Genomic DNA, 22,894 nt, shown 5'->3' with positions numbered 1-22,894 from the left:
AGAGAGAATAAGGCAGAGAGCTAATTCTTTCCTCCACCTTTTAGAAATATTAAAAATGTCTGGGTATTTTTGAAAGTGAAACTTGCTCAGATTTTGCTTTACAAGGCCACGGTTTCCCATTGATAGAGACTTTTTTTCTTTCATATTTCGTCAGTGTTTCACTGATAACCAGAAATGTTTTGTTGCAAGTCAGTTGATACTGTCAAACATAAAGATAGCTTAGACTAGAGACAGTATAATAAGCCCATATTACAGTTAACAATGCCTGATTTCAGTGGCCATGGTGAATGCCAGATAACAAAGAGAAGGAAATATTGATTCAGACTCAGCCTTTACTTGCTCTCCATTGCTAATATAAGCCACTCAACCTGAAATCTTTTTCCTTTTCTTTTCTTGAAACCTGGTTTTGAGTTATTATTGATATACAGGCTAGTCCTTTCATCTCTGCTCAATAGCCTCACTCACTATACAATATTCTCCATGGCTCAGATCTTCAATGGTATTTAGAAATCTAACTTCCACTGATTTATGTGTAAGTTAAGTATCAGAGGGGTAGCTGTGTTAGTCTGGATCTGTAAAAGCAGCAGAGAATCCTGTGGCCCCTTATAGACTAACAGACGTTTTGGAGCATGAGCTTTCATGGATGAATACCCACTTCATCAGATGCATGCAGTGGAAATTTCCAGGGGCAGGTATATATATGCTAGCAAGCAAGCTAGAGATAATGAGGTTAGTTCAATCAGGGAGGATGAGGCCCTGTTCTAGCAGCTGAGGTGTGAAAACCAAGAGAGGAGAAACTGGTTCTGTAGTTGGCAAGCCATTCACAGTCTTTGTTCAATCCTGAGCTGATGGTGTCAAATTTGCAGATGAACTGAAGCTCAGCAGCTGAAGTCTGGTCCAGTTGTTTTTGATGCAGGATGGCCACCTTAGAGTCTCTATAGTGTGAGCCAGGGACGTTGATGCTCTCCAGAAGTTTTTCCTATTGCATTCCTAATATCTGATTTGTGTCCAAAACCAACAGACTGTCCACTGGCCATCACATACAGCCCCCAGCTAAAACCCCTCCATACGATGGCGTCATCAGGGATCTACAACCCATCCTGGACAATGATCCAACACTTTCACAGGTCCTTGGGTGGCAGGCCAATGTCCGAGTTGCCCACAGACAACCTGCCACCTGAAAACATATTCTCACCAGCAACTGCACACCGCACCATAGTAACTCTAGCTCAGGAACCAATCCATGCAACAAACCCCGATGCCAACTCTTACATATCTACACCAGCGACACCATCACAGGACCTAACCAGATCAGCCACACCATCACCGGTTCATTCACCTGCACATCCACCAATGTAATATACGCATCATATGCCAGCAATGCCCCTCTGCTATGTACATCGGCCAAACTGGACAGTCTCTACGGAAAAGGATAAATGGACACAAATCAGATATTAGGAATGCAATTGATTGAACTAACCTCATTATCTCTAGCTTGCTTGCTAGCATATATATACCTGTCCCTGGAAATTTCCACTACATGCATCTGACGAAGTGGGTATTCACCCACGAAAGCTCATGCTCCAAAATGTCTGTTAGTCTATAAGGTGCCACGGGATTCTCTGCTGCTTTTATGTGTAAGTTAGGAGCCTAAATACCTTTGAGGATCTATGCTCACATGACTGCTGAATTTTAATTGCTCTTGCATTTAAAGTAGTGCCCTGTTTCTAGTCTTTCAACATACGTATGGCAGAGATGGAAATTACTTATAAGGTAACTTAGTCAACCTCTATGGTTATATCTGGCTGTTCAACATTTTGACAGATGAAAGGAGACATGGCAAAGTCAGAGGTGCTTAGCAATGGCATGGGAAAAGAGCCCAATGCGTGAGCGGTAAAGCTCACAGTGTCCACTCGCCAGATGGAAGTTGAAGCATATTCTGCTTCCTGGCTCACCTGCAGGTCTCACTCTGGCCTGTCTGCTGGCTCTCCATGATGACTACACCAGTCGTAACCTGACTTCTCCAAACTGAAGGATTGTGGGCAGGATTTTCCCAGTTGTCAGTGGGTTGCTGTATTTCTTGAGGACTTGCTTGACCTTTTCACTGTGCTGGAGCTTTGGCCTTCCTCTGCATCACAGGTGATTCTTAAGTTGGCCCCAGTGCACAGCCTTCGACAGACAATCATGAGACATGTGCTTCACATGTCCCAACCAGTAAAGCCTGTGAATGTCCAGCATAGTCTGGATAGACTGTAGGCCAGTTCTCTTAAGGATCTGTTACTGGTGATCTGTTGATCCCAAGTAACTCCAAGGATTTTTCTAAGACAGTGGAGATGGAAACTGTACAATCTCCGCTCCTGCTCGGAGTACGTAACCTAGCTTTCACAACTCTAAAGGAGGGTACTAAGGACACAAGCCTGATCAACAGACACCTTTTTGTTTAGAGTTAGCAACTTCCTGTTCCAAATATGCAAGGTAAGTTTGCCAAAGGAAACAGAAGCTTTGCCACTTTTAACGTCAAGTTCCCTAGCAAGGTTGAGTGGGCTGGTAAGAATTGAGCCGAGAAATGAGAAGTGATCCACATTGTCCTGAGTTTCATTATTAAAGTAGGTTTTAGGTGGAATGTTGGTGCCTTGTGACATGGCAACTGTTTTCTTGATACTAATTACCATGCCAAACTTGGTGCATGCATCAGAAAACGTATTCAAAACTTTAAGACAGTGCAGGACTATTACTCACAGTATATTTTCTAGTGCTTTTATCACTTTCTCCAGGATAGATTCAGTGGGTATAGCAGCAGAGCTTCAGCCACTTAACTTGGGAGACTATTCCACATTTGGGAAATTAACAAGCTATTTAGGCTATATTTTCTTCTCTTTAATTTTACCCCACTTATATTTAGATTCCCTTGTACTAATCTAAACATCCATTCTTGATGCTTACACTCTTCATATTCCTGTTAACATTTCCTCTCACTTTCACTGTTGTTAATATCCAAAGAGCATGCTGTTCCTTATTTCACTCTACCAAGAATAGAGCCATTTCAAGACTGCTCCTTTAAAACTGACCGTAAAAAATAATACTTAGCACTCCACACAGCAATTTGTGTCTTCACAATATTAGCTGAAGGACTATGCTGTTGATGTTCATTGACCTGCTCAGGTCACCTTATCAGATGGTCATTGGCCAAGTGGCAATGCAGAGCAGTAATCAAAGGGTAAGGATTACGTGGGTAGCATTAACATTGCACTAAGTTTCAAAATAGTTGCCACTGCCACTTCAGGAAACTATGGGAACAGTGAGCATCAGACCCCCCTTTCATTTCTGTAAATCAGAAGTTTGGTACACAGAGTTTTGTACCAGTGTAAAGGTGGACTGAGAAAGGATTCAGGACCATTGTGATGATTAGGATAGGGAGCATTTAGTGGACAGGGCCTCGCTGCAGAAAAGGCTTAAGAAGGAAGTCTGGTAGCAGTCAGAAAATGCAGGGTAATTGGCGAAGGATGATCCAGTGGTTAAGACATGAGGCTATGACTAAGTAACTAGGTTACTTATCTTGTTCTGTTTCTGTGTGACTGAGAAAGTCAATTAACCTTTGTGCCTCAGTTTCCATTCTGTAAAATGGAGTAATATGACTTCCCTATCTCCCAGCAGCATTATGAGAATAAATACTTTAAAGACTGTAAGGCACTGAGCTACTACAGTAATGAGGGGCATATAAGTATGGTAGGAAGTAATTAAGGAAGACCCAATAAGAGAGAGAAATGGATCCTGATAGCAGAGAGGGCCTTACAGCAAAAAGAAATATAGCCAAGAGAGACAGAACTGGAAATAAAAAAAATAACAAACCCCTGGAAAGCTAAAAAAGAGGAAGACCTGGACAGAAGAGACTAGCAACAGACTAGGTCAATGGAACAAGAAAAAACAATGGCAGGTGCATGAAATTAAAGAGACTGATGAAGTCAGGTGCATAGACTGATAGAAAGTAGGCAAAATCCAAACTTGAGTGGATTCTCCTGTGATTGGGTCTGGTCTGAGATTTTAAAAAACTGTATGTATTCTACAGTATATGATAAATTATATAAAAAAAAATCACACTAAACGGGGTATTCAGGTTGTAAAGTCAAGCATTCAGAAGTTAGGAAATGCCTGTGTTAAGGTTGCCTGTGCAATCTGTAACAAAGTTCCTCCTCTCCCTTGCTGGGTCCTGTGCTTATTGGCAGATTTGCTCGCCTCACAGATTCACCCTGTGGGTCAGAAAACAGCCCAGAGACCTTCCCGTCTGGTAGAAGCCACAGTTCCAGTCAATTCCTCCTTTGTTTGATCAGGAGTTGGAAGGTTTGGGGGGAACCAGGGCCCATCCTCTACTCCGGGTTCCAGCCCAGGGCATCAGAGGGGCCTTAATTAGAGTCAGGTGCTTAACAGCCTCTCCTGACTCTTAGCAGGTTAATTGGAGTCAGGTGTTCTCATTAGCCTGGAGCAGCCTCTGCTCTGGTCACTTAGGGACCAGAAAACTACTTCTTCAGTGGCCAGTATATCTCCCTTCTACTACTCTGCTGGTCCCAACCGGCGTAGGTCTGTCACAAACCTTAATTTGTTCCCCTTGTATGTATGCATTATGACACAGTCTATCACTGCACTATTATAAGCTATAGTTTATATACACTGTCCTACATTTTTAAAATGCAAACTGAAAAATCAAAATGCATCATGTGTTTCCATATTGACCTGAAATAGGTCATCAGCAACCTTAGGACCTTTAGATCCACTAAACAGACCTCTGCCACTTGAGCTAATGGAGTAACTGGTAGTAAAAAGCTATTTCCCTCTCTGCAGGGGAGCTACTAGAGGGAGATGAAACAAGCACTTTGCCAGGGGGTTTCATGGCTGTTTGCTGACAGCAGAGAGCTACTAAGACTCGGGAATTCTCTCGAGGGGCATGTTGTCTAGTTGTCATAAACCCTGTTTGCCACACAGCCTGTTGCTGGCCCACTCTACTCCTATCCAATCCCCACCCCAATCGTTTCTGTACTCCTGTTCCTGTCACTATCCTCCCCATAGCTCTGTCCTTGCCCACCCTGTCCCCAGCATTATCTTCTGCCCCTCTCCTGACCCTCTGTACCTCTGCTCTTATCTCTTTCTGGCCCTCATGTTCTTAATTCTCCCCCACCAACTCCTGTCCCTGACCCACTTCACATGTGACTCCTGTGCTATCCCTGCACTGCTCTGATTCTTGTTCCTGTTCCCCATTCCACAGTTCTTCTACACCCCTTGCATTGCAGTCAGGATGTTTCCTCTTGCTGCCTGGGCACCTACAGTGGGACTGGGGACAGCATTGAGAGCACAAGAGAAGTTCTCCCTGCTCTCAGTTCTTAATACCGAGTGCCACAGAATCACCCAGCAGCCAGGAGGGCCAATGGCAGGAAAAGTCAAGCTCATCACTGGAGCCTGGGATGGAGCATGCTAAATCACTCTGTGGGGATGGGCCAGGCATAGTGTAGTCTGCAAGTAGAGTCTCTGAAGGGACTTGCAGCATTGTGTATAATTAGGGACAGACAGAGCCGGTGCAACCATTTAGGCAACCAGGGCGGTGGCATCTTCTTCGGCAGCGACCACGACAGCCGGATCTTCGGCCACCCCGGTCGCCGTTGGCATTTAGGCAGAGGGAGCTGGGGCAGGGGAGCGCACGGAGGGTCGCCTGCAGCAAGTAAGGAAGTGGGGGCGGCACGCAGGGGAACTCCCCGCCCTAGCTCACCCCAGCCCCACCTCCTCCCTGAGCACGCCGTGGCTACTTCACTTCTCCCACCTTCCAGGCTTGCGGCGCCTAAGCTGATTGGTGCCACAAGCCTGGGAAGCGGGAGAAGTGAAGCAGCGACAGCGTGCTTGGGGAGGAGGTGGAGCAGGGGTTAGCTGCTTCACTTCTCCCACCTCCCAAGCTTGCAGGGCCAATCAGCTTAAGCACCACTAGCCTGGGAAGCAAGAGAAGTGAAGCAGCCACGGTGTCCTCGGGAAGAAGGTGGGGTAGGGGTGAGCTGGGGTGCCTCAGGGCAGATGATGGGGAGCTGCCGCAGGGGGGACACCTCAGGGTGCAGGGTGGAGCTGCCACAGGGGGGGTGGGGTGCCTCAGGGCGGGGGCTTAGGGACAGGAGAGGGCGCAAGGTGGAAGTTTCTCTTAGGGCGCGAAACATCCTTGCAGCGGCCCTGGGGACAGATTTTCAAAAAGATACAAAGGGCAGTTAAGTGCCTTTCCTTTGTGCTTTAAAAAGCCTCTCCCTTATTTACAAACAACATATTTTGAACAATTTGTGGATCTTGACCACTCTGATGAGTTACGAAAGCTGTTGCGGATGTTCTTGGACTATTATCAAGGGATCCTTACAATTTTATTTATCAACCATTCTCTCAGATTTTTGCATATCTATGTGCATTGTTGCACTGCACCAATAAACCATAACATAAAATAAATTAGCTGTGGAGGTTATTTAACATTCGAAGTGCATATGTGGGTGATGTTCTAATGTTCATAACATAGTCACAACATGTAAGTGTCATTAAAACACCCCATGTTGCAAAAGTGAGTAATATTTATGTGGTATAAAGTGTAGTTTAAAGCATTTACTATTATTCACTCTTATTAATCTCTTGTGAAAGCTCTTAAATAAAACAGAACCATGTAAGCTGCTCTTGCAATTAAAACTATGATAATCAACAAAGAACTATAATTGCACTATGATGCTGTACTGAGTTTCCAGTCGAGAGAGAGGAAGGTGACAATAAAGGAAAGCTTACTGTGAACAATTCTATGTGAAATATCACAAAAATATTCACTGCCAAAAGCTCTATTCAGACTAAAATTCTAATTCTGCGCTTTTGGCTGCAAGGCCTCTGCAGGGCTTCTACAGCTGGGTTGCCACAGAGCCTAATCATGATTCATGAGCCAAAACTACTTCGGCTTTGCTCACCCATCTGACACCGTGCATCTAATTAGCAGGCAGCAAAAAGTAATCCCTCTCTATCAATCCACGTGCAAAAGATGGCCCACAGTAATATCATACTAGAAGCACAATACACTCTGGAGTGCATCAATGGGAAGCCCCTGGAAACTTGTGCAATTTAAACAGATTAACTGGATGAGACCCAGGACTGAGGCTCTTAAGCCTGACATTAAGTGTTCTTGAATAGGTAGAGGAACCAGGGCCATGGGTAAGGTGGATTTTTTAAGAGCAAGGATAAACATAAGCGCATGAGATTCATATTTTTAACAGGGTCCCCTAACTATGTGAGGGGATCAAATTAGAACATAATTTTAGGATAATTAAATATGCTTGGTGAGACAACTGCATAAATCCAAATTATTTTATTCTATATTTCTAAGATTAGTCCTCTAAAGGGCAAGGAAAGTAGAGGGACTGCATTAATTTGATGTGGCATTCTCTTGAATGCTTGCAGGACAGTAAGCATCACTTTGGAATGACTCACTTTTTTCCACACCCATCTCATGCACACAAATTTGCAAGCTAAAAATGCACCAAAAGCAACATGACATTTCTCAGCAATATAGACCCTTCTGATGTAGATCAGTGGATAAGTCTCCTTACCAACTAACGTCCTTCATTATTAGGGTCTGGAGTTCAAACCCATCACCCACAAGACTTTGAATACACGGCACAAGGTACTTCTATGTGACTTTCAGAGCTTGCACATCCAATCAACACTCCAGCAGCGTAAGTGTGACTCAGAAAGGCAAGTTTTCATAGCAGGGATAACTCCAGAACTAAACTGGCTGCATGGAAAACCCAAAGGGCTCCTTTGTCCAGTTAAACTCATTTCCTTCCTTCCAACTATGCTACCAGAAATTGATCCAACGGCTTCTGCTGCATATATGATAATACGCATACAGTTAGTGGAGTGTGGAGAGATCAGCAAAAGGAGGAGAAACTAACTCTTTCTTTTATGCAGAAGTGTCGGGGGGAGATGAATCACTCCTCCTTCCATTTGCCCTACTCCTCTACAGCCAGAAATTTACAAGGAGTGGGAAGAGAAAAAAGAAATGCCATGCCAGCAATAAAGGAAGTAAGAGAATGTCTCCTCCCATCCCATAGATGCTTGTCTGCTGAGGTGATCTGATGCTGTTTGAGCTAAGCTGTTTGATTTAGTGACTACAGCAAAAGACAGAGTCTAGACTCCTGGTGGTACCCCAGGTTGCTACTGCCTCACTCTGTGACCTAGGATCACTCATCTCTATGATTAATGTGTGATGTTCAAATAAGAATATCATTACTTTATTTGTATTACAATAATAAGAACAAGGCATTTCCTTGTATAAATATAGACAGTTCCTTAGCGTTATTCATGAGCCATGTGTTTTTCTTCCTTGCAGAGATTCTCATAACTCCATGCTCTGTCCTCTTAGCAATGGAAGGTGAAAACGCATGTATCATAAGCATACTTCCCAATTCTGAACCTTAGAGTCCAAAAATTGGGTGCCTGCAGGAACCCTCCAAGCTTAATTACCAGCTTAGATCTGATATTGCTGCCACCAGACAGGAATTAGTGCCTGTCTCACTCTGGTCTCCCCAAAACCTTCTCTGGGAAACCCCCAAGACTCAGATGCCCTGAGTCTCACAACAAAGGGAAATAACCCACTTCCCTTCCTGCTCTTTACTTCCTCCCAGATTTTCCCACCTGGGTATACTAGGAGATTTTCCTGCTTCAATCCCTTGAAACACAAACAGAGAGGACAATTTACCTTCCCCCCTCCTTCTTTTCCCCCTCCCAGTCTTTCCCTAGAGAGACAGTAATCCTGGCACAGAGATTCCTATCCCTTGCCATAACTAGAAAAAGAAAAGTCAACAAGTTTAAAAAAAAAAGAAGCTTTATATAAAAGAAGAAAAAGACAAAAAAAATTAATCTCTGTATCAAAGTGACAAACCAGGGTCAATTGCTTAAAAGAAAAATATGAATAAACAGCCGTATTCAAAAAGAAATTACAATTTAAACATTCCAGCAACTACACACATGTAAATACAAAACAAAACATATAAAAGCCTATTGTTTTGCTACCTTTGTACTTACAACTGGGAAACAGAAGATTTAGAAAGGCTGGAGATAGATCCTCTCATAGCTGAGAGAGCAACAGAAGAAGACAAAGACCCAAGACAAAAAAACCCCACAAATTCCCTCCCTTGAGCTTTGAAAAATCCTGTTTCCTGATTGGTCCTCTTGTCAGGTGTTTGGTTCCCTTTGTTAACCCTTTACAGGTAAAAGAAACATTAACCCTTAGCTATCTGTTTATGACAGCATGGTCTGCAGGTCTCTCCTGAGGTTAGAGAGAGTTAAAACACTCTCCTTTCTCTCTCTATTATCCCCTTCACAATCTGCACAGGATGCACCTAAAAAGAACAGGAGTACTTGTGGCACCTTAGAGACTAACAAATTTATTAGGATGCACTTAGTTTCCTATCTGGAACACAAGTGCTTTGATGGCCTTCCTGCTGTTGAATCCTGCCTCTGGCCACAAAGAGCAGGATTGATTTATCTTAACAATACTGTATGTGTAAATAGTGATGCATAAATTTCTCTCCCCGCCGCCCTTTCTGTTGCTGTCATCCTTCAAGGTTAACACTTTCCACTGCAGTCACAAGATATGCACAATCAGCTAACATGTGGATGGAGACTGCTTAGGACCAAAGTGAATGGGCCAGGAATTGATGGGTCTTAAAGCAACAGCCCTTATTTTATTCATGTTTCTAACTTCTTCCCACATCCTTAATCATCACACATCTGGTAGATGGATCCTAGCAGTTTTTGAGAATTAATACATTTGCCATATTTTCAGTTACTAATTTTTAGTGGTCTTTTTGGGGGGCGGCAGTGGAAGGAAGGGGAATGTTGACATTGGTTGGTTTCAGTGGCTATGAATTGGGAAGTGGATTATGGGTCACTGGGTCCCTATACTTTTTTCATATTTGCAATTTCCTGTATTGTTTTTTTGTTTGGGGTTTATATAATCTAGGTGAGGGATGGGAGAAAGATGAGAGGCCATCGGCATGCATTTCATGAGCTCAAGCAAGCATGCAGCCCCCTTCCTTGTTCCTTCATGCAGTCATCTCTGAAATGGCATTTATGATTGGGTTAGTAATAGTTAATCCATTTATTGACAACGTTTTAAAAGAAATGACAGTAAAAAGAGTCTGTTAAAAAACGGAGGAAAAAAACATGTCAGAAAAATGACAACCTTATTTAGACAAAAATGTGGTATGACTCCAAAATCATTTTGGAATTATACTGTGTAATAAAAATAAAGATTTGCTGCTGACTGCTAAATTGGTGAGGAGCTTACATTCCCCGGTGACAGGAACATTAGCTAAATAATAGAGAATGTATTGCCATCACACATTGATACAGCATCGCAATATAAATTCAAGATGCCATGTTGTGATTAGTTTCTAGACTCTTTGGCTCCCTGGACTATTGAAGTTGCTTAGCTTCCAGCTGTTAATATTTGCATATCACTGGTTTAGAGTATTAACTGTTTACTGGCCAGCTAGAGAGGGCACACTATTCACTGGTTAATTCTGACAGGTTCATTGAAGTTGAAGGATATAGTTCAGAAAATGCATCTAATCAATAACCTACAGAGATGCTCATAGGCTATTTATGGTGCTTCTTGAAATGGTTTGGTAATTTTTTCCCTATCAATACATTTTGTTAACGATTAGATTATTTTGTTAAAGGGCTGATTATATAAAGTATTCAGTCTTCTCTACTCATGTTTGGAGAAGACAAATGACTTAATTATACTAAAATGTGGTAGTTTTTAAGACAGTCTTTGAATAAATCCGTAGGAGACTGAGAAAAAACCCTGTTGTTTTGTATAGAAACTTTTAAAAGACATTCTCTTTGGAGGAGAAAGAGAGACTTTAACAGAAGAAGACACCAGAACTTCTTAATAAATTCCAGCACCATTACACCTTGATTAAAAACTAAAGTGGTATTTTTCTTAAGGAAAAAGAAAAACCTTTTCTATAATGCACGTAATACAGAACTTACTAATGAGCCCAGAGTCTGCCTTTTTGTGTTGAGTGAGTTTTGCTGGCAGATATACATGGTGAGGGAACACAGTGAATGTCTTTCAAAGGCTTTTCAGAAGGCTTTGCCTCTGCATTTTAGTCAGAAAGTGACACTAAGTAGGATAAAAGAAAACTTACTCTTCACAAAATGGCAGTCTCCAAGGAGTAAAGCAAGAACCTCTGAGCTGCACACTAGGGGCCTGTGTGCATCAAGGGATTAGTAATAAAGTAAGAAGATATTCACTTATAAAATTCTGGTTCAAATATAGCCAATTTAGAGAGCAATCAAGACTACCTCTTTGATTGTGTCCCTGAAAGAAGTTTATTATTGCAGTCTGATTTCTAATAGGCAATTATCAACCTCACTAAGAAAAACTCACCCTCTTATTGGCACTTTGGACAGAAAGAGAGAAAGAGAGAATGAAAAGTGGAAGAATGTTTCATACAGAAAAGTGCCTTCTCTAGGATGGGACCCTGTGTGGAAACTTGCACTGCCAGCGCCTGTGTTATGGTGTGTTTTTGATGAGCACAAGAGAGCTCTGCAGGGTGTTAAACCTGCACCATTTCTATTTATGCACTAATGATTAAGCAGATATGACAATGAGAGAGGAGTTATGATTAGTGATTCAGGAGTTTAGCCTTGGAAGAGTCCATATAGCAGTGTGGAGAAGCGGGAGCAGTTTTGAGGGTGGAGCTTAGAGAAGTGGGAGTATTTTGAATTTCAGTTCTGCAACCTAACTCTGTTTCATTATGACCCCATGTTAGGACTGTTTGCTGTGTATTCATCACAGACAGAAACTTGTCAGGTACAGCAAAATTCCCCTTTATTATTATACCTACAAGTCATTTTTAGGCTTCTGCTCCACATAGTTTTTTCATTCCACTTATATGTGACTGTGGGTAGAATCTACCTCATTTGTGCTTTCAACTTTTTACTATGCTCACATACTGCATTCAAATGAACTTCTTGTGGAAAACAGACACATCATCTCTCTATTCTTTGCCTCTGTTCCATATATAGGCCTGCTGGACTATTGGTTGGATATTAGGCATCTTTGCTCAGTTGCCAACTTCTAATCAAGAGAGTGTGTCTTGTGCCTTGAACTCAGTCTGTGTGATCTGAGGTTGAACTGGTCCCTTCTAATGCAAACTCAGAAGAGAGGAACCCTCTGAAAAGAGGGGGCATTTGCAGTGCTTGGCTGCTGTCCACATCAATTTGTTATAAAATATGGTGTTTTGCCATATGGAAAAGAAGTATTTTTACTCAAGTGGACAAAAAGAGACATTTATAACTGGTCATGCCTGCCCTTCTCAGTGTCAGATTGAGCCTTGAGGCATGGCTGCGATATACGGCACACGATTCCAGAAATAGACCCAGGAGACATTGGGTCTCACAGACGCACCCCTCAGACAATTCCCTCCCCTCTGTCTCCTGCTTAGTCCAGAAGGGTATCACATTTTCTGTAGTCCTATACCAACAGAAAATGCAGACCTAGCTCCCCTGCAGTGGGAGTCCTTTGCTTTTGGAGATTGGCTCATTCCCAAGAGCTCCTGTTCCCCTACCACTAGTTGAAGTGTTTAGAGGAGGCAGCTGGCTGGGGCCTGGTGCCCCTGAAACAGAGAATGTGCCTGAGGTGGAGGAGAAAGGAAGTTACATTACAATGAAATACAGGGAGCAAACAAAGCCAAGGTAACTTTGGGCTGCATCAGCAAAGGCATCACAACACAGACCAGGAAGGAGATAATCCCTTGCCATGTGGCTCTGTTGAAAATGAGTCTTGAATTCAGTCCTGGGCACCTTGGTCCCCCAAAACTGAAGTAAATTCAGAAATCAGCAACATAAAAGATCAAAGGGCTGTAGGGGCAGATTTGTAAGGAAGAACTGAAAAGGATGACATATGTACTGCATGGCTTGAAGAAGTGAGGATTACAGGCAGTATCACTGGGCATAATGGGATCAAATAGAACAAAGGGAAACTTCAGCTAAATATCAAAATGTATCCTAAGAACAATTATTATTAAGGTAGCACACTACCACTTGCAAGGCATTTTACAAGAAATCCAATTTAAGTTCAGAGCAACAGGTAAGTAGAAAGAGGTTAGTGGAAATAAGAAATATATATTTTTTCTTTATTCAATTATGAGAGCTTCTTGAATCTATAGTAATGTTAACAAAATGGAAAAAAACATTGAGGATTTTTTTCAAAATTTTTCCACATTTTTCAACCAACTATATGGTTTAATTTTTCAAATTTTGAATTTTTTAAATTTCAAATTTTGACCAAAAACCACCCACAGAAAATTTTTCAACATTTTAATAATTTTTCCCCACATTTTATGATCAACTCTACTTATTATACCCATCAGCTAGATTCATTGCAGGCAGCACAGCAGAAGTCAGCCTTCAAGGCCCCCATCAGAGTGTCTGCCAAGCAAATGATAATATACTGGATTGGAAAATCTCCCATTAACAGTGGAATGGGTGGTATTTTCCATCTGTAATATCATCTATTCTAAACAGATTCTATATCATTTTTAAGCACTACATTCTTTGGACAAATGCCAAATACTTATTAACTGGATGCCATTTAAAAGTGACATACAATTTTAATGAGTAAAATAAGTATTACTTACAAAAGTTGTATTTTCCAATAATAACATGGTTGCATTTGTTTCTACATTCAGTTTAACAACATGTCCATTCCTATTTTTATACACCACTTCTGTATCTGCAACAATAAAGGAATTATCAATTAGCAAATACACTGAGTATTTAATACATCTGCAGAGACAACAGGCATATTTAATAAACAAAATAATTGCAAGACACACTGATGCATTAAAATGTGCACAAACAGATGGAGGAATGGACCTCATTCATAATATCTATTTTGTTTGCTTGTGTTGAAATCATTAAATAGATCAAACTGTTTATGCCCCAAATCCTATTCATCTGATTCAAGAGGAACAGTCCTCAATGGGGTCATTCCTGTGAGTTCAGAGAGTCCACCCTCCTGTGAGCAAAGCAAGTACAATTACACATATGCCTTCAAGGCTGAAAACTGCTCACATGAAGATCCCTGTAATACAAGTAGATTCATTAAAGTCAATGGATGATTCACATGATGAAGAGCCTTTCTAGTGAGTAAGGTTCTGCAGGACAAACCCTGGACATTCTATTTCTCATATGAATGCTTTTGTTACACTTCTGTCCTTGTCCTTTAAATACATCTGCTGCCCTAACACCTGTAAGTGATACTATCGCTACAGGTGATGGGCAGCAGACATATTTAAAGAAAAAGGACAGAAGTATAATAAAAGCATTTAGGTTCTCTCACACTTGACTATTTATAAATCCGGAAGGAATCTCCCGCTACTGGTTTAATAAACTGCAATCAGACTAGATCTTACATTTTTCTGTTCTGTATTCCAGTTAGGAATAGATGATGCAACATGAGTAAATCAAAGGAATGAGTTACACTACACTAGCAGAAAAGGATTAAGACATAGATATATGATATGATCTGTTATGGTATGTTCACTCATAACATACATAACAAATTTCATGTTAAAGTCTGCACTGTGAGTAAATCCTCTCTCAACAACTTGTTCTACTTTTACTTACCATAATAAAAGAATAATTTACACCAATACATTCAAACTACAGACAAAACTACAATATATAAAGGTACAGTAACTGTGATTATTATGAAAGCATATGGGTTAAGAAAGGTATGTCAGCCTTAACTTTCAACCCCAAGGTTTTGTCTAACATATCTTCACCATTAATAAGAGATGCCAGGATGAAATTCTAACCTCCTCCCACACTGAAATTGATGGGAGTTTTACTATTGTCTTCAATAGATCCAGCATTCAACCTTAGTTTTGCCTTTTTATTTTTGAAGAAAATCTAAGGCTGCAATACATTTGCAGAAATTGTTACATCTGTGTTTTTAAATACTTTAGGGTACAACTCGATGAAGTTTGTGGGTAAAACCATAGGGCTAGATTTTGACTAGCCCTAACATACCTGCAGACAGGGAGAAAAACCCCTAGCTTCCTGGCTTTGATGAAACCTTTCCTGCAGATACAATATTTAATCAAGTATAACTCCTTTGTTATAAATATCTGGAAAACAGGAATTATAATGAAAGTTCTTAAGTAATACTTATAGGAAAGGCTAAAAATGATGCTGAAATAGAGAAAAGACCACCACTAACTCCTTGTAGTGTCTTAGAAACTCATTACAGATTGCTGAATTTTATGAACTAGCAAGCAAATGTAACTTGGGGAAAAAAATCAAAGTTACAGCATCACAAAATATGCTTTATTTATTCATTTAGAGAAACCTAGTTTAGTATTGATTGACAGTACAGAAATTCAGAGTCTATAATACTGGTGAATGTGCTCTAGTATGATTTGTGAAATTAATTAAGTTTAATTAAAAGACCTTACTAGTCTAATATTCTATCTTTATTGAGGTGGGATTGATAGAATTTTGGTCAGGATTATTGTATCTGTGGTTCGGAAGTGAAAATGAGGAAGGTTGCAATGTGAAGAATTAATATCTGTAGTTCTAAAAATGAACATGATACATTTTTAATGAGACAATGCTTTGCAGGCAACTATTGTTCACAGCTTCCTTGAAGCCAGTAATACCTTCATAATATACTGGCATGCAAAGATTTAAAATTCGTTTTATTTTTGTCATTTGTACTTCAGTAGCACAGAATAGCCACAACCAAGACTAGAGTCCCATAGTGACAGTCAATGTTATATAGCAAGGACCTGGTGCCTGGCTTGAAGAATTTAAAATGTATACACACAAGTTACATACAAGATGGGGGAAAGGATTCCTCTGTCCTGCTGGTATAATGCATTTAAAAACAAACAAAAAACTTTGATGTTCCATTAACAACTACCTCACAGGGTCCTGGTTCATGACTAGAAATCCTAGGCCCTAGCGCAATGCCACCTAACAACAGCATTGGGATGGACCTGATAGTACATGGATCTCCTTTAATTTAATTAACAATTTCACTGCTTCCTCAATACATCAGGCAAAATGTACGTCGAAGACCATGCTTTGGGGTCGAATCCTACAAAGACATCGGCACATGAATAATTTCACTCACGTTAAGTACCCTCTCGTGAGTTAAAACTACTCATGTGAGCAAAGCTATATCAGTGCATAAGTGTTTACGAGATCAGTGGCACAATATGTAGCCTCAGAAGTTCATTTAGCCAGAGATACATGGCATGTGAGGCAGCAGTGAAATGATCAACTGTCTAAATGAAGATTAATGTAAGAGTTTGTTTTTATCTGTAAAGTTGAAAGAAAATGTTATCCTAGTGATTAGCAAAGAGAACTGGAAGTCAGGACTTCTCAGATTGAACATTCCTGGATGCTGACTGCACCTCTTCCGTCTGCATATTGGATATAATTATACCTTTCATTAAATGAATGTCTATAAAGTGCTTTGAGATCCTCAGAGAGCATGTTACATAAAAACACTGCATAAGTGTTGAATGTAAGTATAGTAATCATGGGCAATCATCATTAATTATTATGAAAGTGCCAATCCATGAATGACACTCTGTATGATAAAGAACACTTAGCAGACTAGATAATGGAGCAGTTGATGGCCACTCAACATAATGATGATATTTTTATTGGTAGCTGAAATGTAAGAGGGAGGTGAAAGAGAGGACTATAAGATCACACAGACACGTAGTTTAGTTCTTACATAGTATGATGGTTCTTGATGGGTCCAGATTCTCTGAATATTTATTTTGGTCAAATAGGGGCCTGATTATCATAGTTCGCACACAGCTGTGCAGGGGAATAAGGACGCCAGTTGTAATTCTGACCACACAGGGAGAGCAGAGGTTGTGCTTGATACCCACCCTAAGGAAATGGACAAGGATTGGGTGCAGATGGGAAAGGAGCTCTGGCTCCATCCCAAAACTCACCAACCACAGTAGCTGGCTGGGTATAGAGGAGAGAAAGGAGTTAAGTAAGTAACTTACCTGTCAGAACACAGAAGGAGCATGGGAGTCACAATTCATTCTCCCTGGATACAGCAGCAACGTGCCACTCCTTACTTTAGCAGATGGTCAAGATAGCATCTAGACCTAACCTACTGAAAGGCACTATCCCCAACCACTGCTCAATCAAACCATAATAGGCTGGCAGATTTCTCGTAGACATCGTGGCAAGAATAGGCCTAAAGGGCAGATCTGAAGAGGGATATAGCTTCACAGACCATTTTGGACAGAAAATTCTGTGTGTATTGGGATACCATGGAAGAAAACAAACAGGTGGGAAAAGCCAATGACATCACTGTAATGGAGCAAAGGGAGCTTGGGTAGATGCAACAAGAGGGAAAGACCTATGAAGAGATATGAAGTTGCAGAATAGAAGTTAGAACTGGATGCAGTGGTGAACAGAGAGGGATTCAAAGGAATGTGGGGAATGACATGGTTAGAGTGACAGGCTAGGAAAAGGGTCTTTTTTTCCCCAGGAGAAACTTATTGATTATAGCCCTAGTTTCAAAACTGACTTTGGGTGGGCAGATCCCTACACAATGTGGATTCCTATCAAAGTCAGCAGAACTCCATTCAAGTGCACAGCTCAGCGTGCTTGGATCTAATTGCAGGAGCTGGCACTTGGCCACTATTTTGTCTTGCAGAGAGTCTTGGCAATTCTGATTGCCAGCTAAATAGTTAAGCCATTCAAATTTAACCGTTAATGGCAAATACATGTATGATCATCACAATAATCTCACTTGAGCCAGCAATGCCAGTGTTGTACAATACTATTTGATCTGTGATACAGCATGGCCAGAAGGCAGCATAAGAGTGTTAGCAGGGGGCCTTATTCCCTGCCAAGGGAGGAAGGTTTGCTTTAGATTAACTAGAACAGCTGTGGCCAATTAGAGCACCTGACTCCAATTAGAGCACCTGACTCCAATTAGAGCACCTGACTCCAGTTAGAGCACCTGACTCCAGTCATGGGATATAAACCCCTGCTTCAGTCAGACAGGGTGTGGTAGTTGAAGGAGAAAGGTTGGATTGGAGCAGAGTGCAGATTGCAGAAGAGAAGAGTTTGTCCAGAGAGAAATAGAAGGTTTGGAGGAGTGCTGCGGTGGATTGGGAAGCCCAACAGAAACCCTAGGTAAGGGGCACCAGGCTTGTATAGAAGAGAGGCGAGAAGCCCTTCACAAGCTGACGGGTATGAGAGGGAAGTAACCCAGGGTAAGAAAGCGCTAGTCAAGTGGTTCACCACAACCCCAGGGCCCCTGGGTTGGGACCTGGAGTAGAGGGCGGGCCCAGGTCCCTCCCTCTCCACTCCCCTCCTCCAAGGACACTAGGGGAATGATTAAGAACTGGTTCAGAGGCAAGCAATAGCGCCCTGAACCTACCCCAGAGAAGAGAAAGCGTGAGACCCAGCAGAACAATACCGGCAATTTGCCACAGATCCTATAAGGTACAGTGGGAAACTACAGGTTATTTTTCCATATTGTGGAAGCCAAGTCATGTTCAAATGTCTAAACCTTATAATCACAGAGTTGTTCCCAGCTGAAACAGCTTCAGAGCATTGCTTTGCTTCCTCATTTATAATAATACTTAGTACTTGTACAGCACATTTCAACTTCAGAGCACTTTACAAATATTAACTGGCTATCTTTGGCAGTTCTGATAAATGGAGCAAACCCTCTTTTACATACTCATGAGAGCATTTTACTAAACACTCAGTGAAAAACAATATTTATTAAGTTTCTATAAAGTGAGCAAACACTGGATAGGTTTGAAACAGTGACAAAAACTAACAGTGGGTAAAAGATATGTGTATGAGGTCTGATGAAATTTCTCTACCATAATTCATTTATACTAATGTACATTTACCATGCTCTGTTAAGCTATAGCCTTCACCAAATGACCCTAGGGTCAATAATTTTAAATTTCATATTGTTTGTTTCTCCCACTTCTATACAGATTCTGCCCAAATCTTCCTTTCCTCAGTATTTGTTCATTTTCAAAATATATCAGTTCACCACAGCTCCAAGAGGTGATGGGCCCCATTCTTCAGATATCAGCCCACACCCCTTGGGGTGCCTGCCCTAGATGGCCTTGAAAGGCCACAGGAATTCCAATTCCAATTGTTTTCTGCACCACTGTACAGTGGGCAAAGGAGGGTCCACACATGCAAGAGGGCAGAAAGTCCATTGGTCAGTTATGAAGTTCTGATGTCCATGGTTACAAAGGTGTGACCAGGGCCTTGTGTAGTTACTCCATGTCTAGTTCTACTAGTTCAAAAGTGGGTTTGGGGAGGAGTTCAGCTTTACATATGTAACTGAAGTACCACCACCACCCTGCTGCAGATGGGTGCCTGAGTGCTATAAGTAGCTCCAGTGCAGGGTGTTAACAATAAGTTAAAAGGAAGAATGGCATGCCACAAATAGTGTCCCTCCAAAAGAGGAGAAAAAGCAGCATCAACCCCATCCTCAGTATTGCCCCTTCCACCACACATGCACAATCAGGATCCACAGTCTAATATATTAGGATATTAACTCACTGAACAACTCCTATTTCCACCTGGACAATACTCTTGTCCTTGGTCTCGTCCTTATTATGGAGCATAATGTGCTCCCCTAGTACCACCGAAGTCAGTTTGGTAATCAAACAACATAATCAGGGTAGGGGAAGAGGTGGTATATGACTGAGGGTTTACTCCCTCAACAACTGGCTCTGGGGAGTTTAAGCCTGGCAGAGGCTTTGCTAGTCCCAGAGGGGATGCCCAGTTATAAGAGTTCCTTTCCCCCTTCTATAGGATGTACTCTTGTGTTACCTGGGGCTGGGTACCTATAGAATGAGAGCAGAGGAAGACACATGAAGCACCCCATGTTGGTAAGAGACAAAGGGTAAAATCCTGGCTCACTGTGAGAGCAGAGGAAGACACATGAAGCACCCCATGGTGGTAAGAGACAAAGGGTGAAATCCTGGCTCACTGAAGTGGCAAAACGCACTGATTTTAACAGGGACAAGATCTGACCCTAAATATATCCCTTTTTCCAATACTTGCATCTGCATTTTCCTATTTTTATGTATAAATTAAAGAAAATGGATTTTAAAAAAATTTCATTGGTACTACAGCAAGATTTACAACCCGCATCTAGCTCAGCAGCAGGTGATATACCCCATTTGGAAAAAACGGAAGGAATGGAATATGTAAAAACCAGATGCATCCAATGACTGTGCATTCATTTGAAAACCAAATGAAGCAGATCCTTCATAAAATGTGATGTTATGGGACAGAAAGAAGAATGCTAAAGAATATGAACAATTTGTAGCAAATGCTAGCAATCCATGTTACTCCAGCCTCTGTCTATGCTGGAAGAACAGATTGCAAAACATTATAGGGAACAGCGGATGGGGAAGGCTTCAGCCACTAAACCCTGTTGGAATTCACATAAGCAATTTAAATTATATTTTTGGATGCAGATTTCACTGTCATGAATTTAGCCCTCACATTGTGATGCAATTACACAATATGCAAAGGCACAGCCCCAATATTTCTAAACTAGGAATCATTTTTTACATTAATAACATTTTAGTAGTGCCCATGTTTTTGTTTGTGCCATGCAGCTAAAGCTTTGAGATGAGCCTGGAAAGAAACGGCAGTGAAGTGACAGTATGACTAATGAGGTTCACCACTTCTAAAGGTTCTGCAAATGTTATTGGTACAGATCTATCATGTGCCTTGTCTGATACATATTGTTCCCTAATGTCAAAGACAAAATATCACAAAATGCAAAGCAATAAATGTAGAAACCCTCCATATTCTTTCAACACACACATAGACAGTCCCATCTAAACATTTGCACTCCCAACTACTTTTTCTATACTGTTGCACTTTTTAGATGCCATGGACCAAATTTTCAAGCACTTGCAGTTCCCATTGGCTTCACTTCACATTGTGAATGCTCAGCCTGTTTGAAAATCAGTCCCTGTTCAATTCTACTTAAAAATAATTTGCTGTTTGAAGTGGAAAATGGGCCAGATTCTGTTCTGAATTATACTTCTATCACTTGAAATGAAGTCACTAGAATTATACCAGGGTAAAAATAGAGTTTCAGCTACTATCTATATTGACTAATTATTTTAGATAGAAATAAAAACCAGAGATGAAATGAACTGAGCTTTAGATAATTAGTGCTGAATCCAATTTCATATTTCACTGTGTTCAAGCAACTCTTTCACTATTTCAAGTTTCAAGTTAGTCATGATACTCCAAAACAGTCTAGTAACTGGAATTCTTGGATGATATTTTTTCCTCAGTGCTATATTTTGGAGATATTTGCTACGCAGTGTGGACCCGGACTTTAAAAACAGCTGGGATAGGGCGCTTCACAATATGCACTGAAAATGTCATAGCTGTGTGAAGAAAGTGAAGGTTTGGAAACGCTTCATACTTCCCAGGCTGATAGAGGATGAGTATGACTTTGCAGAGGTAGTACTCTCAGAGGTAGTACTCTCGGAAAACTATTGCTGCTGGCCAGTAATTTCACCTCCCTCATTCAATATCCATCCCCATTCTTGGAAACTAGCCAGCAGTGCAGCTTTTGGGAGAAAAGTTCAGAAATATTAATTAAGCGTCAGATTCTGCCATCCTTGCTCATTACGAGTAAAAGTGAGTAAGGGCATCAGAATCCAGCCCTAGACTGTAGCACTGCATTACCAAAGCAGTCATCTAATTAAATTTCTGAGCTGTAATTTCCAGCCAGGGTAGAGTTATGCACACTAGGTTTGATTGAGCTAGTGTTATAAAAATGGATATGTAGGCACGGTGGTACAGACAGCAGCATGGGCTAGCCACCCTAGTACACAGCTAAGGTGTGAAATGGCCCGAGCCACCAAGTGTGCTCTTGCAGCTACACGGTTTTATTTTTAGTCGGTTAGCTCAATCAAAGCTAGTGCATGTACATCTACCACAGCTGCACATGACAACTCCAGTGGCATTTAGACTATCCAAAGTCCAAACAATAGCATTGTAGCATTACTCCCTGCAGGCGGTTTGCACATTATCCTTTTCCAGGTCTCCCAAAATTAACACTCATGGTTCCCTTTCTCCAAGTAGAAATCCATGTTTACTGACATCAGTGCACTTGTTCCCATTTACACAGGGCCGAATTTGAATCCTACCTATACAAAACTAGGCAAAATTCCACAAATATATTAGTTATTTCTCTCTCAGAACCAACATTTTTCTCATCATTATTGTAACTGCACCTTGAAGCGCCAACTGAGTTTAGGGCCCTTTGAGCTAGAAACTGTACAAACATATAATGAGAGACAATTCTTGCCCAAGAGATTTTATAGTACTAAAAAGGACAGATAAGGGGGCTAAGGGAAACAGATACACAGAGGTGAAATTATTTGCCTGAGGTCATACAGCAGGACAGTAGCAGAGCTATGAATAGTACCCATCCCTCCTGATTTTTCAGTCCAGTGCCCTATCTACTAGGCCACAACTGCATTTCATGCCAATATACCTCCTCTGTTCATTCAGTACTTTTAGTACTTGGAGCTTGTCCCTTTTAATTCTTTATGTCCTTCTTCAGGTCCCGGTTGTGCTTGCCAGGAAAAAAACTCAGAGACATGTCCAATCAAATAAGTACACAAGCCTACTAATTTTTCAAAGAGGCAAAGGGATTCCCAAATTACCATAAACTTGCTAACTGTGCATTGCAACTGGAAGAGCTGAGATTGAGCCAGACGTGAGTCAGTTGTGGACATACAAAGACAAATCACTGTTAAAG

At 41.2% G+C, this 22,894-nt stretch overlaps 1 protein-coding gene across 1 annotated transcript in view; it reads right to left on the bottom strand.

The window, feature by feature from the left end:
* The window catches only part of DPP10 (dipeptidyl peptidase like 10), a 442,364-nt gene that overhangs the window by 195,357 nt on the left and 224,113 nt on the right, over positions 1 to 22,894 (bottom strand). Inside the window, exon 4 of the mRNA XM_075069831.1 lies at positions 13,707 to 13,801. Coding sequence (XP_074925932.1) covers positions 13,707 to 13,801 — 95 coding nt within the window. The remainder of the gene's footprint in view (positions 1 to 13,706; positions 13,802 to 22,894) is intronic.

The sequence above is a fragment of the Chelonoidis abingdonii genome, chromosome 10 (genome assembly GCF_003597395.2).
Source record: "Chelonoidis abingdonii isolate Lonesome George chromosome 10, CheloAbing_2.0, whole genome shotgun sequence".
NCBI lineage: Eukaryota > Metazoa > Chordata > Testudines > Testudinidae > Chelonoidis > Chelonoidis abingdonii.
This window is presented reverse-complemented; position numbering and strand designations above follow the sequence as displayed.